The sequence below is a fragment of the Phascolarctos cinereus genome, unplaced genomic scaffold, assembly GCF_003287225.1.
Source record: "Phascolarctos cinereus isolate Bilbo 61053 unplaced genomic scaffold, phaCin_HiC Scaffold_4;HRSCAF=312, whole genome shotgun sequence".
NCBI classification, from domain to species: Eukaryota; Metazoa; Chordata; class Mammalia; order Diprotodontia; family Phascolarctidae; genus Phascolarctos; species Phascolarctos cinereus.
The window spans coordinates 268784653-268801745 of record NW_027555847.1 but is presented as its reverse complement, the minus strand read 5'-3'; the positions used below and the strand labels follow the sequence as shown (position 1 = coordinate 268801745).

Below are 17093 nucleotides of genomic sequence, written 5' to 3'. Positions count from 1 at the left end.
TGGTTTGGAAAGCATGTTAAAATACAATGTTTTCACTATATATGGCCTCTGTTTTAGTGTGTCTGTTACATGCTTTAATATTGTTTAGTTTGTAGGTTTTAAAAGCATCAGAAGTTTCAGGTTATCAATACTGATTTGCTTTTTTAAAAAAATTGCCTGAAATCATCCAAAGGAAAAAGAGTCAATGAGATGGGAGTAATAATACTGCGATGAAAAATGTCCAGGTTGCTTTTTTTTTTCTCATGTGATAAATGAAAGTCCTGGAGTTCTAGTGGCCCTCTTTCATGTTTTCCTCTTCCATCACTGCCATCTTTGAGTCACTTGGTCTGTCAACGGACAATTTTAGAATACCCACTGCATGTAGGTCCGGTGCCAGACTCGTTGAAGGGTTTCATATTGCAGAACAATTGCATATGGATATTTCTAGTTATAAATACTTGACCAGCCTCCAGGGGTGGAGTTTCCTACCCTTTAAACCTCTTTGTGGCCAGCTGTCAAGCTAACTTTTTGCTTTAAGTGCCAGAATTAATTGTAGGGATAGTTACATTTCAGCCACTGTATAGATAAGTCTGAAGGGAAAAAAAGAAGCAAAATGGATCACAACAAGTCAACTGCCAATGCTGACAGAATCCATCAGAATCGACTGTCAGGCGTTTCAGTAGATGAAGACCAAGATGCAGCGTTAACAATTGTGACCGTCTGGACAAAGTGGCTACCATAATAGACAGCGTCCAGCAAAGTCAGAAGAGAATAGAAGAGAGACATCGAACGATGGAAAATACGATCAAATCTGTCCAGATTGACATGCTGAAGCTTTCCCAGGCACACAGCAACACAGGCTATGTAGTGAACAAGCTGTTTGAGAAAACCCGGAAAGTCAGCGCTCACGTAAAAGAAATAAAAGCACGCGTGGAGAAGCATAGCCTAAATGTGAAGAAGGTGGAGACCAAACAAGAGGAGGTGTTAAGAAAAAACAAATTTCGAGTGGTCATATTCCAGGTAAGCTTGTGCTCAGATTTATTTTTGTTACCCAGAGTTTCTTCCAGGCTTTCATTACAAATAATTTTTAAAGGGAAGTGGTCACTCTTTGTATTATAGAGCTTGATAATAACATGGGATAGAGGAGGCAGCTCGGGATAGGGAAGAGAGTGTTATATACTTGGAATAAGAGAACCAGGACTCAAAGTCTGGCCCTGCCACTTGCTACTTACCAAATGACCTTGGGCAAATTACTTAATGGGCATCAGTTTCTCTTCTGTAAAATGAGGGGTCAAAATAAATGACCTCTAAAGTCCCTTATAGCTCTAAAATCTATGACACTGTAAAATGGATCCTGGTTTCCAAAGGGGTTTCAGTACAAAATCCTCCTGACGGGAACCAACATGCTATTATTAGTACCCCAGGCTTCTCAACCATTAAGTGTAAAATGAACTGTGGATCAAGTCAAAGCTATTTCTTGCTTGTGAAATGCAATATGAGGCAGGCTTTCTCAGTCCATTAGCCACACATGACAATCATCTCTGCTGCTTTTTGCTTTTTACCTCATTAGGGATAGGCCAAAATAATAAAAATTCTATTTATGTAACCTTCAGGTATAGGATTTCTACCAATGTTGAAAAAATACAGGCCATAGCAGGAAGAAGAGACATCAGTATCGCTGGGTTGGGAAATTGAAAGGAAGCAGGGGTGTAGTTGATACAGTGCTGTATTTTAAGTCAAGAAGTAATAGGTTGAATCCTGATCCAGGTAGTTAATAGCTGTGTGATCCTGGGCAAGTCACTTAACCTCTCTCAGCCTCAGTTTCCTCATGTGTAAAAGGATGGGTTTAGACCTGATTGGCTGTAAGGTCCCTTTTGGCTCTGAATATATGATCCTATGACTCTGTCCCACTTTCTGAGCTACGTTGTCTATGGAGGCAAGTGGGAGGCAGAATTATATAATTGATAGAGAGCTGGCCTTGAATTCAGGAAGACCTGGATGCAAATCCTACTTCAGAAACCTACTACCTCTCTGACCATGGGCAAATCGGTTTAACTCTTAGCTCTAAAATTCTGTTGCAGAATTGCTGATCTGTGTCAGTGTAGGGAGTTTCCATACAGGGAAGTTCCCCATAGAGAAGAAGCTAGAGCTCTGGATCTCCCTCCCCACCATCCCACCAAATAAGAGAAGTATTTGAACTACTTTGTGCTTCACATTCTTGATCTTTAAAATGGGCAGCAGAGTTGGACTGTGTAGATACGTGAATTGTTGGGCATCTGCCAGGTGGTCTAGGTGGCTATACTGGAGGCAGGAGAGTATGGGCCACAAGCAAAGCCACCAGACCCAACAACTACCTCCCAGAACTGTATTTTTAAATAGCAACCTTTGGCAGGACTTTCTAATAATGATGCAACCACTGATGGGCAACATGCCATCAGCACCAGTACTGTTTATAAACCCTGAATGAAGCAGGGATGGGGCATCAAAGCTCCTGCTGAGGCTGGTTTTTCTTGTAGGCATCTTTGACTCTCCTCTGAATTGATTAGTCATTGCTGTCAAGTAAGTAGCTGGATAATTGCAATAAGCATCTCATGGGCATCCCTGCTCCAATCTATCTTTCACTTTGTTGTCAGAGTGATCTTTCTAGAGTATAGTTCTGGCCATGTCACACAGACCCCTGCTCATTAAATTCCAATACCTCCTTATTACTTTTTGGACCAAATATAAAGTCCTCTCCTTAGTACTGAAAGCTCATCACAATCTTACCTCTTTCTGCCTTTCCAGCTTCTTATATTTTATTTCCTTCCACATGCTCTACATTTCAACCATACTGGCTTGATTGCTGTTCCTTGCACATAATGTTCCATCTCCCCGTCCATGTCTTTTCTCTGGGAAGGATGACAGGAGGAAAGAAGAAAGGAAAGAAAGAGGCAGGTTCAAAAGGAAGGAAAGAGGAAGGAAGGAAAGAACAGAGGAGGGAAGGAAGGAAAAAAGGGAGGAAGGAAGGAAGGGAGGAACAAAGAAGGAAGGAAGGGAGAAACGAAGAAGGAAGGAACTCCCTTCTCAAGGAAATACAATAAAGTATCACCAAATCCACAGTCTTCAAATTCAATTAAACAACCTACTATGTGCAATATACTATACTACTGTATAGTATACTGTGCCTACTATGTGCAGTATATTATACTAAGCATTGGAGATACAAATATTTAATAATAATATTAGGTGACTGTAGAGAATGATTTGCCATACACGGTTTTTTGATTCTCACACCAGCCTTGATAAAGAGTTGTTCCATGGTTAGGCATTTTTTTAAAAAAATTATTTTATTTTTAATTTATGGAATAAAACAAGCACTTCTATGATATAGTATAATAAAAAAGGTGATTGCACATGAAACTACAAGTCTATTATGAACAATTTAATGGTTAGACCTTTCACAGGTAAGAAGACTGAGGAACAGGAGATGTAATCCAACTTTCCCAAGTACACATGTGTGTACATAGCAAATTCAGGATTCAAGTCCCCATCCCCAGATTCCAAATCTAATGGTTTTTTTCTATTACACTATGCTGCCTCTTCAAATTAAACCTAGCTACTGCTCTCAAGAAATATATGTGTGTATATATGCATGTACATAAATATATGCATGTGTTTATACAAGGTATATACATGTATACATATGTATTATATAAATTATGCATGTCTGCATGTGTGTGTGTGTGCCCTATTTTCCTCCTTCCCTCTCCCTTTCTTTCCTTCCTCCCTTCACTCCAAGAATGGTGATTCCATCACTGTGTGTCTTCCCTCTGCTGATACAGACTACAGCTTCTCCATACCTTAGGAGACCATATCATGAGTTGCTATGGCCCAAAACTTTTTATTGCTTTCCTTACCAGTCTTCTCGTGGTGGGCGTCTTTGATCTTGTTTAGGCTGATATTCAGACTATAGACCCAGTCTATGGCCAGGCCTGTAGCTTTTCCTGCCTTGGTAGAGGATGGCCTCTGAGAACAAAGGGTCAGCTGGGTAAGGTTTTGGAACTTGAGCGTCTTTTTTCCTGCTGAGTTGTAAGATAATAAATAGCAGGGACCTTGTCCTGGTTTTTCTCCCTAATTCCCCATTGTGTTCTACACTAATTGCTCAGCCCATCACTGATTTTTTTTCTCAGTTTTATATCTCCTTTAGTGGCCAACACTTGATACACATTTTTGAATTGAGTCTATGAATGTCATAGTACATTATAGTATTTAAGTGTATAGGTCCTCTCATCTTACGCATAAAAAAACTAAGGTCCCCAGAAGTAAAGTGATTTGCCCAAGGTCACATACTAACAGCAGTGCCAGGATTAGAACGCAGGTTCTCTTAATTCCAAATCCAGCGTTCCTTCCATTATACCATACTGCCTACTCAATGTTAAGTTAAACACTAGAAGAGGATAGACGTCTTATGGAAGTGATATTGTATTTTCCCCTTTAGCCCATAGAAACATATAAAATCAAACCTGGATCCTATGAGTCAGAAGGGAGCATGGCAATCCTAAGCCTGCCTACACTGGCATGTCAGTGCAGGCGGGGAAAGGGATGGGTCGGGAACACCAACAACTTCCCTAAAAGGACTGAGGCTTTGGGGAGACAGGTGGATCTAGATAAATGATTAGCTCTTCCAAATTCCTTGAATTTTATAGACTTCCTGGCCTGAATCCCTGTTCCAGCAACTGGTTTTCCCATTCCTCTTAGCATGAGACATGCCTCAGGAAAGATATGACACTTTGAACATTAAATGTTATTTTCCCATATATTATATGTGTGTACACACATACATACATATGTGTCAGGCATGGTGATATATGATATAATTCCATTATACTGTCATGTCAGGCATGTGATATCTAATTTGGCTTAGACCAGCAGATTCATTTTTAAAAAATGCAACAGACACTATGAACCATAAAATCCAATTAAAAACTACTTTTGGGGGGCAGCTAGGTAGCACAGTGGATAGAGCTCTGGCCTTGGAGTCAGGAGGACCTGAGTTCAAATATGGCCTCAGACATTTGATACTTACTAGCTGTGTGACCCTGGGCAAGTCACTTAACCACAATTGCCTCACCAAAAAAGCAAAAAAAAAAACCCCAACCCCCCCTTACTTTTGATGTAATGAGGTGGGGCAATGTCTAAAGCACTGAATCTGGAGTCAGGCCTATGTTCAAATCTAGCCTCAGATACTTACTAACTGTGTGACCCTGGGCAAGTCACCTCTGTCTCCCTTCATTTGCTCATCTGTAAAATGGACATAATAATGGCTACCCGCCCCCCCCAGGGTAGTTGTGAAGATAAACTGAGATAATATTTGTCAAGTACCTTGCAGACCTCAAAGGGGCATATAAATGCTAGCTTTAATTACTATTTAATATTTTTAATTTAAAGTGCAGAATCTATGAATAAAAAAATATAAAATACAATTCTCCTTTATTCAGTCATCAGATCAGAAATTCAAGAAAATGACTATGTGGTTGGAGTTTAGGAAAAGACCTCTGACAAATCCAGGCCCACCAGTCTATAGTTCAGACCACAGGGTGGGTAAAACCCTAGGCAGGGCTGAGCTAAAGGACAGGGAGGAAGGACCACTGCGGCCTAAGAGCCTGCCCAAGCTTCTACCCCACATTCCCTCAAAGAATTTTTGTTCTAAAGGGAAAACCAAATGTATGCACATAAATAGGTGATACATACACACACCTAGTAAACACAATGTTATTTCAATAGAGGAAGCACTAGCAGCTGGGAGGATTAGGAGAGGCTTCCTATAGGAGGTAATGTTTAAGCTGAGCTTTGAAGGAGCCTAAGAGGCAGAGGAAGGGTGAGGAGAGTGTTCACAGGTATGGGACAGAGACTGAAAATGGAATGTTTTGGGTGAGAAACAGCAAGCAAGTCTGGCTGTATAGTAGAGACAGAAGTCCCAGTTCGGATATTAGATAGTTGGACCTCGGAAGGTCATTTCATCTTTCTCAGCCTCGGTTTCCTCACCTGAAACATGGATATAATAATACTTGGACTATTTGCTCCCATGAAGTTGTCATGAGGAAAGCTATGTAAAGCTGAGAATGAGAGGTCTCATAAATGGGAGTTGTCAGTTTTATGTCAAAACCTTGGGGGAATATAACTCTGGTTTGTTTAGCTGAAGTAAAAAATGTGACCATCATCTATTACATAATTTGAATTTTTTAATGAAAAAATTCAGCGTTTGTTTGTATAGAACTCTCATTATTGCCAGCTAGAGTAAGATAAAGGATAAACAAAAAAAAAAGTAGAGGGAAGTCTGAATTTAATCCTCCTTGGCCTTCCCTATTCTGGGCTCTTCCTGAAAACTCCCTTTCTAGCTTCTATGTCAGCCTAGTTCATTTCTCTTTTAAGACTCATTTGTTACTTTTTTCTGCTTAAATTTTATTTTATTTATTTCTTCCTCATTCCTTGATGTTGCCTCACAGGTAGGATATCTATACATACTCCTTCAGCAGCTCTCATATAGTTCCCCACTAGTTCTTGGACAAGGCCAAACACACACACACACACACACACACACACACACACACACACACACCTCTTCAGACTTTGATGTATCTCGTGAAGCAAAATGGTAGAATGAAAAAAGCATTGTTTCTGGAGTAAGAGGACCAGGGATCAAACCCTGCTTCTGACACCCATATGACCTTGGACAATTCACATCCCCTTGGACTTCAGTTTTGTCATTTGTAACGCTAGGGGGTTATACTAAATTGGGCCTGCTGGGGAGAGAGAGAGACAAAGACAGAGACAGAGAGACAGAGAGAGACAGAGAGTGATAGAGAGAGACAGAGAGGGACAGAGAGAGACAGAAAGAGAGCACATAGAGACATTGGCAGAAAAAGAAATACAAAGAGAAACACACTGAGAGAAACAGAGACGAGGAGAGCTGGTGAGAAATGGAGAGATGGGCCAAGGGGAATACCCACCATACTAGGAGGGCATGAATGTCTTTGGAGTACAAATGGAGTATTCATCCTGTCCATTTGTCATTTCTCATAACTGCATAACCATCCCACCTTCTTTCCAGAGCATACACTGCTTCAATGATGTCTTTATCCCCCTTCTCCCATGCAAGCCATTGCTGATAGCATGCCATGACCTATTTATAGCTGCCATTTGTCTTTCCATTGCCACACACTTTCATGCACATATTTGAGCTGATGGGTAAATAAAGGAAAGTGAGTCTGTGGCTTGATGAATGAGAGAGAGAGAGACAGAGAAATAGAGACAGAGAAGGGAAGAAGAGCAACAGGAGAGAGAGAGAGAGTAGGAAAGAGGGAGAGAGAGAGAGAAGGAAAGGGAGTGGGGAGAGACAAGGGGTGATTAAGGAAAATTGAACAAAGCAAACAAAAGATGCTAATTAATACATGTTAAATCCAATTATGAGGAATGGGGTTTGAAAAGAGGATTCTGTATTAAGAAGCTGTTTCTACTTTGCATAGTAACAATGTTTGTCAATCTCTTTTTACAATGAATTCTCCACAATTAACAATCCTCCCCTGAAGTCCTCCCTGCTTCCTCATCATGGCATGTAGTCTATGCTTTAAGATCTGACAGGTCCTTCCAAGCCACTTGATGACAAAAAAAAATATGTCTGTCATCTGAGGACCAGCTTATATAAATTCAGGAGGGCTCATCACCAGATAGGCAGCACTGGTGAATTTTTTTTCTTTCACAGCACCTTGCAAAGACCAACCTCAAAGAGGGATTTGGATATAGATCTGTATCTGTCCACAGTTGAAGTCATGGATCCTTGCAGTTCTGAAGTGTTGGGCCTGACTTCTCTAACTCTCACTCAAAAGTTGGGTCCCCCAGGAATCAGAGGTACTCTAATTAGGATCAAGGTAATCTGTGAGTCCACACTCCTAGGCTATAGCCCCCAAGCTTCACTGACACATTTGTCTTCAGTAGTCAGCTAGAGGACAACTGGTTTAAAGCAGCGTATTTATTTATTTACCAAGATAGCATTGTAAGAATAGTAGATATAAAATATTTCACCCATAAACCTGGAACATGTTTGGTCACTTCAGTCACATCTGATAATTTGTGACACCATTTGAGGTTTTCTTGGCAAAGATACTGGAGTGGTTTGCCGATTCCTTGTCCAACTCATTTTACAGATGAGGAAACTGAGTTAAGTGACTTGCCCAGAGTCACAAAGCTAATTAGTATCTGAGATCAGATTTGAACTCAGGAAGATGAGTCTTCCTGACTTTAGACCCAGCACTCTATCCATTGAGCCACCTAGCTGCCCACAAAGCACTATTACTGATAGGCAAAGGAGGGGAAGAGAAAGAAACCTCCTTCCACTGCTACACTCAGGAAGAGGTGCAAGGGGAAAGACCAAGGTACAAGTGGGCTCTTCCTCTATGGTCAGTTCTCTTCTCAAATGCTGACATAGCCCTGATTTCAGATCTTTCTTGTTTTATCAAAGCCACCAGGAAATGGCTAATTTCTGAGCCAGTGGCTAACTGACCCTATAATTCCAATAAGTTGATTGAGGAACTTCTTCACACTTCCTAAAAGAGTAAAGAAATATATACACATTTTTTACATACTTCCTTTATACTGGCTAATCAGAATCTGAGAGGGATATCCCTTCTATAAGGTGCAAGTGGTCAATTTCAAAGTCTTTTTTCATTTCTGTTTCTGTCACCTATCCTTTTTATCTTCCAACCTCATCAAGTGGGCTGAAAGAGAGAGAGGGAGAGAGAGAGACAGAGAGAGAGAGAAAGAGACAGGAGAGAGGAAAGAGGGAGATGCACAGAGACAGAGACAGAGAGACACAGAGAGGGACAGAGAGAGGTTCCCTGCTCAACCCCCTGCTAAAAAGAATAGTCCTGTGTAACCAAAGCTTCTCTGGGTACTGTCTGTCCATTTAACAGTCATTTGGTCACCTTCTGTTTTTGCAGAAAGAAAAGAAAAGCTAAACTCTTCAGGTTGGGATTTTTGGGGTTTTGTGGCCATCAGTTATTAGTTTTTAACTCTTCTCTTCACTGGTGGACTCAGGGTGCAGATTGAAAGCATTTTTTCCCTTCCTTTATTTTCTTGCTTCCCCCTCACCCCTGAACATGATTAATGTGGGAATGTGTTTTGTATGACTTCATATGTATAATGGATAGCATATTTCTTGCCTTCTCAGTGGGTGGGGGAGGAGGTGGAGGAAGGCAGAATTTGGAACCTGAGAATAAAAATAAATCTTTTTAAAAGGAGGCAAAAAAACACCAACCTTTTCTTCCCCCCTCAATTTCATACTTTTCAGTCAGACCTTCCTACTGATAGTGCAGCCTGTGGCTACAGCAGGTGTTAGGAGCGAGGAGGAGTTGTAAGGTATTTCGATCCCTCCCACCACCACTGATTCATCAGAGCAACAGGGTTCCTACACATATTTCTTTTTACATCTATCATCCCTGTGCCCAGTGCCAGGGAATTTTAAGTAACAAAAGACAACAAAGATGCTAACAAATCAAGCAGCGCAGAAGAGAAGGCTTAATTAACTTGCTACTGCTCTCCCTGCAGCCTTTGGAAAGTGGTTGGTGTGTGTTTGTTTTGCTCAACTATATTCTTTTTCTGCAAGAGAGACCTTCTATTTGGGGTGAGAGACAGTTGGCAGGTAGCTATAATGAAAAAAAAAGAAGGAATGAATGTCAATGAGACATTTTAAATACACAAAAGTGAGCAGAATGAAGTTCAGAGGGGGACACTGATAAGCAGGGCAGTTTTGTTGCTACCGTGTTAAATTTAACACAGGTGCACCTCTGAGATATTGCATGTTTGGTTCCAGACCACCACAATAAAGTGAGTCACATGACTTTTTTGGTTTCCCAGTGTATATAAAAGTTATGTTTACACTATACTGTAGTTTATTAAGTTGGCAATAGTATTATATTTAAAAACAGTATACATACCTTAATTAAAAAGCACTTTATTGCTAAATAAAATGCTATCCATCATTTGAACCTTCAATGAATTGTATTTTTTTTTTGCTGGTGGAAGGTCTTGCCTCGATGTCAATGGCTGCTGATTGATCAGGTTGCTGAAGGTTAGGATGGCTGTGGCACTTTCTTAAAATAGGACAACAATGAGTTTTTCTGCATAGACTGACTTTTTCTTTCACTTGAACACTTAGAGGCCATTGTAGGGTTATTAATTGGCCTAATTTTAATATTATTGTATCTCAAGAACAGGGAGGCTTAGGAGAGGGAGAGAAACAGGCAACAGCCCCATGGATGGAGCAGTCAGAGCACACACAATATTTATTAAGTTCACCATCTTATATGGGCATGGTTTGTGGAGCCCCAAAACAATTACAATAGTAACATCAAAGATCACTGATCACAGATCACCGTAACAGATATAATAATAATGAAAAAGTTGGAAATATTGCTAGAATTACCAAAATGTGACACAGAGACGTGATGTAAGTACATGCTGTTGGAAAAATGGCGCTGATAGACTTGTTTGATGCAGAATTGCCACAAAGCTTCAACTAATAAAAAATGCACTCTCTGAAATACAATAAAGCAAAGCACAATAAAATGAGGCATGCCTGTACACACTTAAAAAAACTAGCTATAAATTCATAGTTGCATGTACCATTGTCCTTTCTGTTTTTCTTTAATATTGAAATGCTCTTGTTTGTTTGTATTTGTTAAATTCATAAGGAAAAGAAAATTCATATAAAAAAAGAAATTGGTTGGCTTATTGGGCAAGTTTTTTTTTTCCCTTAAATCTTTCTTTGGTTTTAATTTGTTACACTGATTTAATATGTACTTGAGATAGGATTATAGAGTTTCTTTTAAGAATTGTTACTTATCACTCAGTTCTAGATCCTAGACTTTTCAAAGTTTGGTATGATTTAAAAATACCCATTATTTAGTACGAGGTCTTGGATGAATCTCTTTAACACTTGCTTGCTTTTCATTATTTGAGGTGGTCTTTTGTGTAACTAACATTTGGTGGGAAGGAGTCGGGACAATAGATGTAAGCTTGGGTTACCCTCCCCCTTTAAGGGGTGGTGTCTTGGAAAGTGGCTTGAACCTAAAATAATTGTGCCTCTAGGCCATCAATGGGGGGGCATACATATATAATTCTAGTCTGACACCCCTCTTTTTGGAGGGGAGCCTTGTGGTTCTAGTTGCCTTTGTAGTTCTTTTTCCTGCACCCCTCAGGGCAGGAATCAAAGTCTGCCTTGGAGAAGGGTGGTAAGATTCCAGAGATATCTATCCATGACTCCCCTCAACCGACCTGCCTATACATTTAGACATCACTGGTTGTGTGACCTGGGGCAAGTCACTTCACCCTCTTGAGTCTCAGTTTCCTCATCTGTATAATGGGCCTAGTATCACTGGCTCTACCTACCTCACAGGGATGTTGTGAACCTTTAAATGATATAGAAATGGAGACTATTATAATTTCCCTTCTTTCCTCTCCCCCCACCCAGGAGGAGGTCCAATGTCCTACATCTCTTTCTGTCGTTAAGGAAAAAAGCCTGCTTGAGAATACACAAGAAGATGAGTTCTGCCTCCCCGATGATCTCTCTTCCGATGAAGAATATGAAATCGAAGAAAGCAGAGCTACCCAGTTTAAAAAGTCAGGAAAGAAGCAAATCGATAACATCAAAAAGGCCTTCTCTAAAGAAAACATGCAGAAGACAAGACAGAATTTTGACAAGAAAGTAGACAGAATTCGGACTAGAATTGTGACTCCTGAGAGGAGAGAAAGGATCAGGCAGTCGGGAGAGAGACTGAGGCAGTCAGGAGAGAGACTGAGGCAGTCAGGAGAGAAACTGAGGCAGTCGTCAGGAGAGAGATTGAAGCAGTCTGGTGAAAGATTTAAGAAAACAATTTCTAAAGCCACGCCGACAAAAGAAACCTTCAAGATGCATCTCCATAAGAAAGGCAAAGAAAGAACAACCGCGGAAGGCCAAGAAGGCATGCAGGATGTGGGCATGGATGTCTTGAGCAGCAGCGGGGCTGACGAGCCCCTACACGAGCTCTACACGGAAATGACAGCTGCGGCCGAGAGTGCGCAAGGCAGGGAAGTCTGTCCTTCCCAAGCAGGAGAGGACACCCAGGTTCCTACGGAAAATGTAGTCCTGCAACCCCAAATAAAGGGAAGGAATGACGAATCCCTTTTGCTGGATTTAAAACAATCAGCATAAAAGCGAACCAAACAGCCTTTGATTGTGCGTCTGCTTCATCAAACAATTGTAACTAGAAAAGAGTGAGTTTTATTTTTAACATCATATAAAGATAGATAAATGCTATTATTTCATTTAGTGTATTCTAGGCTGTCAATTATGTTTTAATAAGCCAGGCAATATAAAAATCTCATTTTATCAGCATTTTCCCCCCTTCATTGAGGAATAAAACTCCAATGAGTGATGAAGCTTTTTTTGGTTGCTGTTATTCAGGTTATTGGATTTTGCTTTTTCCTTTACAAGTGTGGAAATAATCTCGGATCCCTTTTCTCTCTGGTTAGGGGGGAGGGAAGGGTTTCAAAGTCTGGAACATTTGGTTATCTAAAAGAAACAATAGATTTTTTAATTGATGTGCTTATATGCAAATGAACTCTTGACTTTTACCCCATTAGTAACAGCCGGAAAGTTATTATAGCAGTATCAGATGTAACAACATTTATATAAATTTTGCTCTAAAATATATCTGTTTACACACTCAAAATTCAACCATTGAAAATACTTGCATCAGTTACATGTATAATACTTTTGCTGCTGAACTGGAGCAACCTGGTAGCCCACAGGACATTGTTTCTCCTAACGCTATGGCGGTACAGCTTAGATTCAGGTTCCCCACCTCTGGTTAGAGCTTGGAGCAGACGCTGCTGTCACCACGTGATGTTCAAATCTTGCTTTTCCGCCTCACTTCCTATTACAACTTTATAAAAAGTACCACTTAGAAGCCTCACCTTTCCCTCCTCTTGCTCTCCAAATTCTGAGTTCCTTCCTAGAGGTATGGAATATTCCAGTAATAATTCTTAACTTGCTGAGCTTGTGCCCCAACCCCCTTAGGTTGTACCCCAATCTTTTCTTCTCTTCTCAGCATGGCCTCAAAGGTTTAACTCAGTTGGCACACAGGCTGAAATACATTTACTACAGTGAAAGTGAGTATAAAGTATAAAAGTAAGGTCTAAAGCTGTTGAACATGCTCACTTTTGGTAAGGTTCAATTTTCAATTTCCTGAATGCTCTTCTTCATCATGCCCCTTTGTTCTTGAAAGGAAGATGGAGACAGAGGCTGTTTATCAACAGGCCTGTGAAGAAGTGCTATCAACTGTGAACTGATCCAACCATTCTGGAGAGCAATTTAGAACTATGCCCAAAGGGCTATAAAATTGTGCATACCCTTTTTGATCCAGCAATACCACTACTAGGTCTGTATCCCAAAAAGATCATAGAAAAGGGGAAAGGACCCACATGTACAAAAATATTCATAGCAGCTCTTTTTGTGGTGGCAAAGAATTGGAAATTGAGGGAATACCCATCAATTGGGGAATGGCTGAACAAGTTGTGGTATATGAATGTAATGGAATATTATTGTTCTATAAGAAATGATAAGCGGGTGGATTTCAGAAAAACCTGGGAAGACTTACATGAACATCTGATAGTGAAGTGAGCAGAACTAGGAGAACATTGAACACTGTAACAGCAACACTGTGCAATGACCCACTTTGACAGACTTATCTCTTCTCAGCAATACAATAATCTAAGACAGTTCCAAAAGATTCATGATGGAAAATGCTATCCACCTCCAGAGAAAGAGCTATGAAGTCTGAATCGGATCGAAGTGTGCTATTTTCTCTCTCTTTTTTTCTTTCTTCCGGTTTTTTTCCCTTTTGTTCTGATTCTTCTTTCACAACATGACTAATGTGGAAATACGTTTAATATGATTGTACATGTATAGCCTATATCAGATTGCATGCTGTCTTGGGGAGGGGAAGGGGAAGGAGGGAGAAAAAATTTGGAACTCAAAATCTTATAAAAGTGAATGTTGAAAACTAAAAAAAAAAAGTGCCATCAAGCATTCCTGGTCTAAAGTTAGGATAGAGGAAATTATCTTACCACATACTCTAGCTTATCCAGTGTTTCACTACTCTCTTAGAAACTGCATTCAACTCCTAGCCATCTGCCAATGAATATACTGCTCTGCTAGGTACCTGAACAGGCTGTCAGATACTTTGGAAGCCAGGAGTAACTCAACAAGCCAACCTAGCATCACCAACTAAGGCAAGTTTCCTTATCTGCATCTCTTCCTTACGTGTAACCAATATGACCAGCAACCCAAGGACAAATCAATATATTTGGTACTTGATGGGCTAGCCTGCTGTCCTCCCCTACACCCTGATGATACACACATGATCAGATAACTGAATATTCTCCTGATGTTACATGCCAGGCGTACCAGCCAGCCACAAAGCCAAATGCCAGCAAAGTGAATATCAGCAAGTCCCCAGAGATGTAAAGCACTGTCTGCCCTTTCAAAATCTCTCTAGAGCCTCAACCTAGCTTGACTTCTACAATGATCGTAATGGTAGCCCTTAGCTTATTCTATTCTGCACTGCATCTCTTTTTTTATGCCTAAAGATTTGGAAAAATGCACAGGAAATAGGTACCTGGTTCGCAAATATAAATATTTAAGGTGAAGGTACTTGGGTATTTGATTTAGCACCAATTCCTCCTCTTTTTCCCTGGATAGACACACCTTGACATTTCATAATATTTGTGAAAAGCAGTCTGTTGAAAACTAAAATGTGTCCAGAGTGAACAATACTTTGAAAAGAACACATTTTAAATCGTTCTGCATTCAAAGGACTTTTACAAACATGTCTCTAAGAGACATGATTAATATTTACAAAAATTATTACACATTATCACAAACAGTTTGATCTCTCTAATTTTAAATATGCATTTTAGTAATCAACATTAAACATGATAAATACTAAAATACATGTGTGATGTTGTAACTATTCCAATAGTAAGTTTTCTATCACTAGTTTCAGAATAATTCTGTGGGAACATAGAGCAATTGTAGAGAGCAAATTTTAGGGGTTTTCTGCCCCATGCAAGAATTCACTTTATCAAAAAGATATATTGCAGCTAAGACATCTATGGGACAATTTTGTAAAGTGAATTTTCCCTTTGCCTTCTATTTTGTTAATCCACCAGAGACCTGTACTTTTGTTAGCTGAGGAACTTTCTTCACTTAGTAAATAAATCCTAGGTAGTTACTAAAGGCACATAGAGATTCAGTAACTTCACCCAGGGTCATTCAGTTAGTTGGCAAGTATAAGAAGTAGTGTATGAACAGATGTCTCCCATGGTCTATCTTCTGCTAGCGTTTCTCTCTATTTTCTACCCCAGTGCCTGGCACATGTAGGAGCATAATAAATGTTTATTGACTGTCTGGTTCTCAGAGAGTGGTCAGGTGACTCCTAGGAGTCCCTGAGACTCTTTTAGGGGTTTTCAGGGTCAATAATATTTCTACAATACCAAGATTTTATTTGTAATATGGTAAATATCAATAGATATAACCCATATAGACAAAAGCTTTTGTGGGAGAGAGCATCCTCAATAATTTTTAAGAGCGTAAAGGGGTTCTGACACCAAAACCACCATTCCACTCCAAGCTTCCTCGATGGTCAGAAATGTTTCTTAATGGGAAGGAGGGAAGGAGAGAGGGAATATGCATTATGTAATACCTCCTGTGTACCAGACACTGTGCTAAGTGCTTTGGGGTGGAGGTGGGGAGTAAAAAAAAACTGATAAGGAAGGAATTAAGATTGTAGTTAGGCCCTTGACATACATTATTACCTGCAGGTTTTAAAAGCCCCTTGGGATTGATCAGTCTCCATCATCCCAGCCCCAAAGTCCCCCAAAGCAGAGTCAGGAGATGCCACAGTAAACCTAATGCTCTTTCTACCTTTGCTATCCCAATCAGAAGCTTGGTGTGGGGCCTGTCCTTTCATCCATCACTCCTAACCAAGGTGAGAAGTCTCAAAGCTTAGAGTTATTTATTAATACATTGGGACTTCAACCACTATTCCACAAATAATCTCCCTACCCCACCCCATGCTTTATTAAGAAAACTTCATAAAATAAGGAAGCACTCTTGGAGAGGGTGCCTATAAACCCTCTGTTATTTCTCAAGGAAAGATGAACTTTCAGATTTGTCCTTCTTCCTATCAACCTAGAAAGCATAAGGGCCTCCCCCCGCCCCCAAGTCAAAGGTATTTGTGAGCATTCAGAAAGTTTTTCCTAACCCTTCTCAGCATAACGAGGATCTAAGACATCTACATAGGCCTCGGGATGGAAAATGCTGTCCACATCCAAAGAAAGAACTATGGAAGTCGAATCGCTCTCACTTATTTTTACCTTCAGTTCAGCTTTGTTTCATCTTTCTGATGGTTCCTCCTATTGGTTTTAATTTTTACTTACAACTTCACTAATGTGAAAATATGTTTAATGGGTATGTAAATGTAAAGCCTATGTCAGATTGTGCGCCGTCTTGGGGAGGGTTGGGGGGGGGAGAAAAAGAGAGAAAAAATTTTCAACTCAAAAGCATATGGAAAAAAAAAATTTAAAAAAATAAAAATTACAAAATGGGGGAAAAAAAGAGATGAGAATGTTGTGGGAAAGATTTGTATTCATTTTGAATATTGTGAGCAAATGTATTAGAGCTAAGAGAGAGAGTAATAACATGTTTAGTGATAAGCTGGTAATCCAATTTGGCTAAAACTAGGCCATAATATGAAATAAAGATGGAATAGGTAAAAAAAAAAGTTTTTCCTTCGACAGTTTTCTTTTAACACAGTATTGACCTCAGTTAAACACAAACAGCATAACATTCTATAATATCATATCACATTATATGTCCTACCTCTGACTCACAGTGTGACTATAACCCTGGGCTAGTCATTTTACCTCTACGTACTAAGTAGCTAAACTTAGAAAAGGTGTCAACCTGAATTGGTGGAGCGAGTTTCCTCCTTTGGGAGGTCCCTATTAGCACAGTGCCTGGCACTGTGTAGTAGGCA

The 17093-nt window shown here is 40.0% G+C and overlaps 1 protein-coding gene across 1 annotated transcript; it reads left to right on the top strand.

Moving 5' to 3' along the window:
* The first annotated feature begins 79 nt into the window (after positions 1-79).
* LOC110220570 (caveolae-associated protein 4) lies at positions 80-16838 on the top strand. Its single transcript, XM_021004618.2, is given in 3 exon segments — positions 80-695; positions 698-999; positions 11486-16838. Coding segments are annotated over 3 exon segments (1125 nt in total). The 5' UTR covers positions 80-592; the 3' UTR covers positions 12206-16838.
* The last annotated feature ends 255 nt before the right edge of the window (positions 16839-17093 follow it).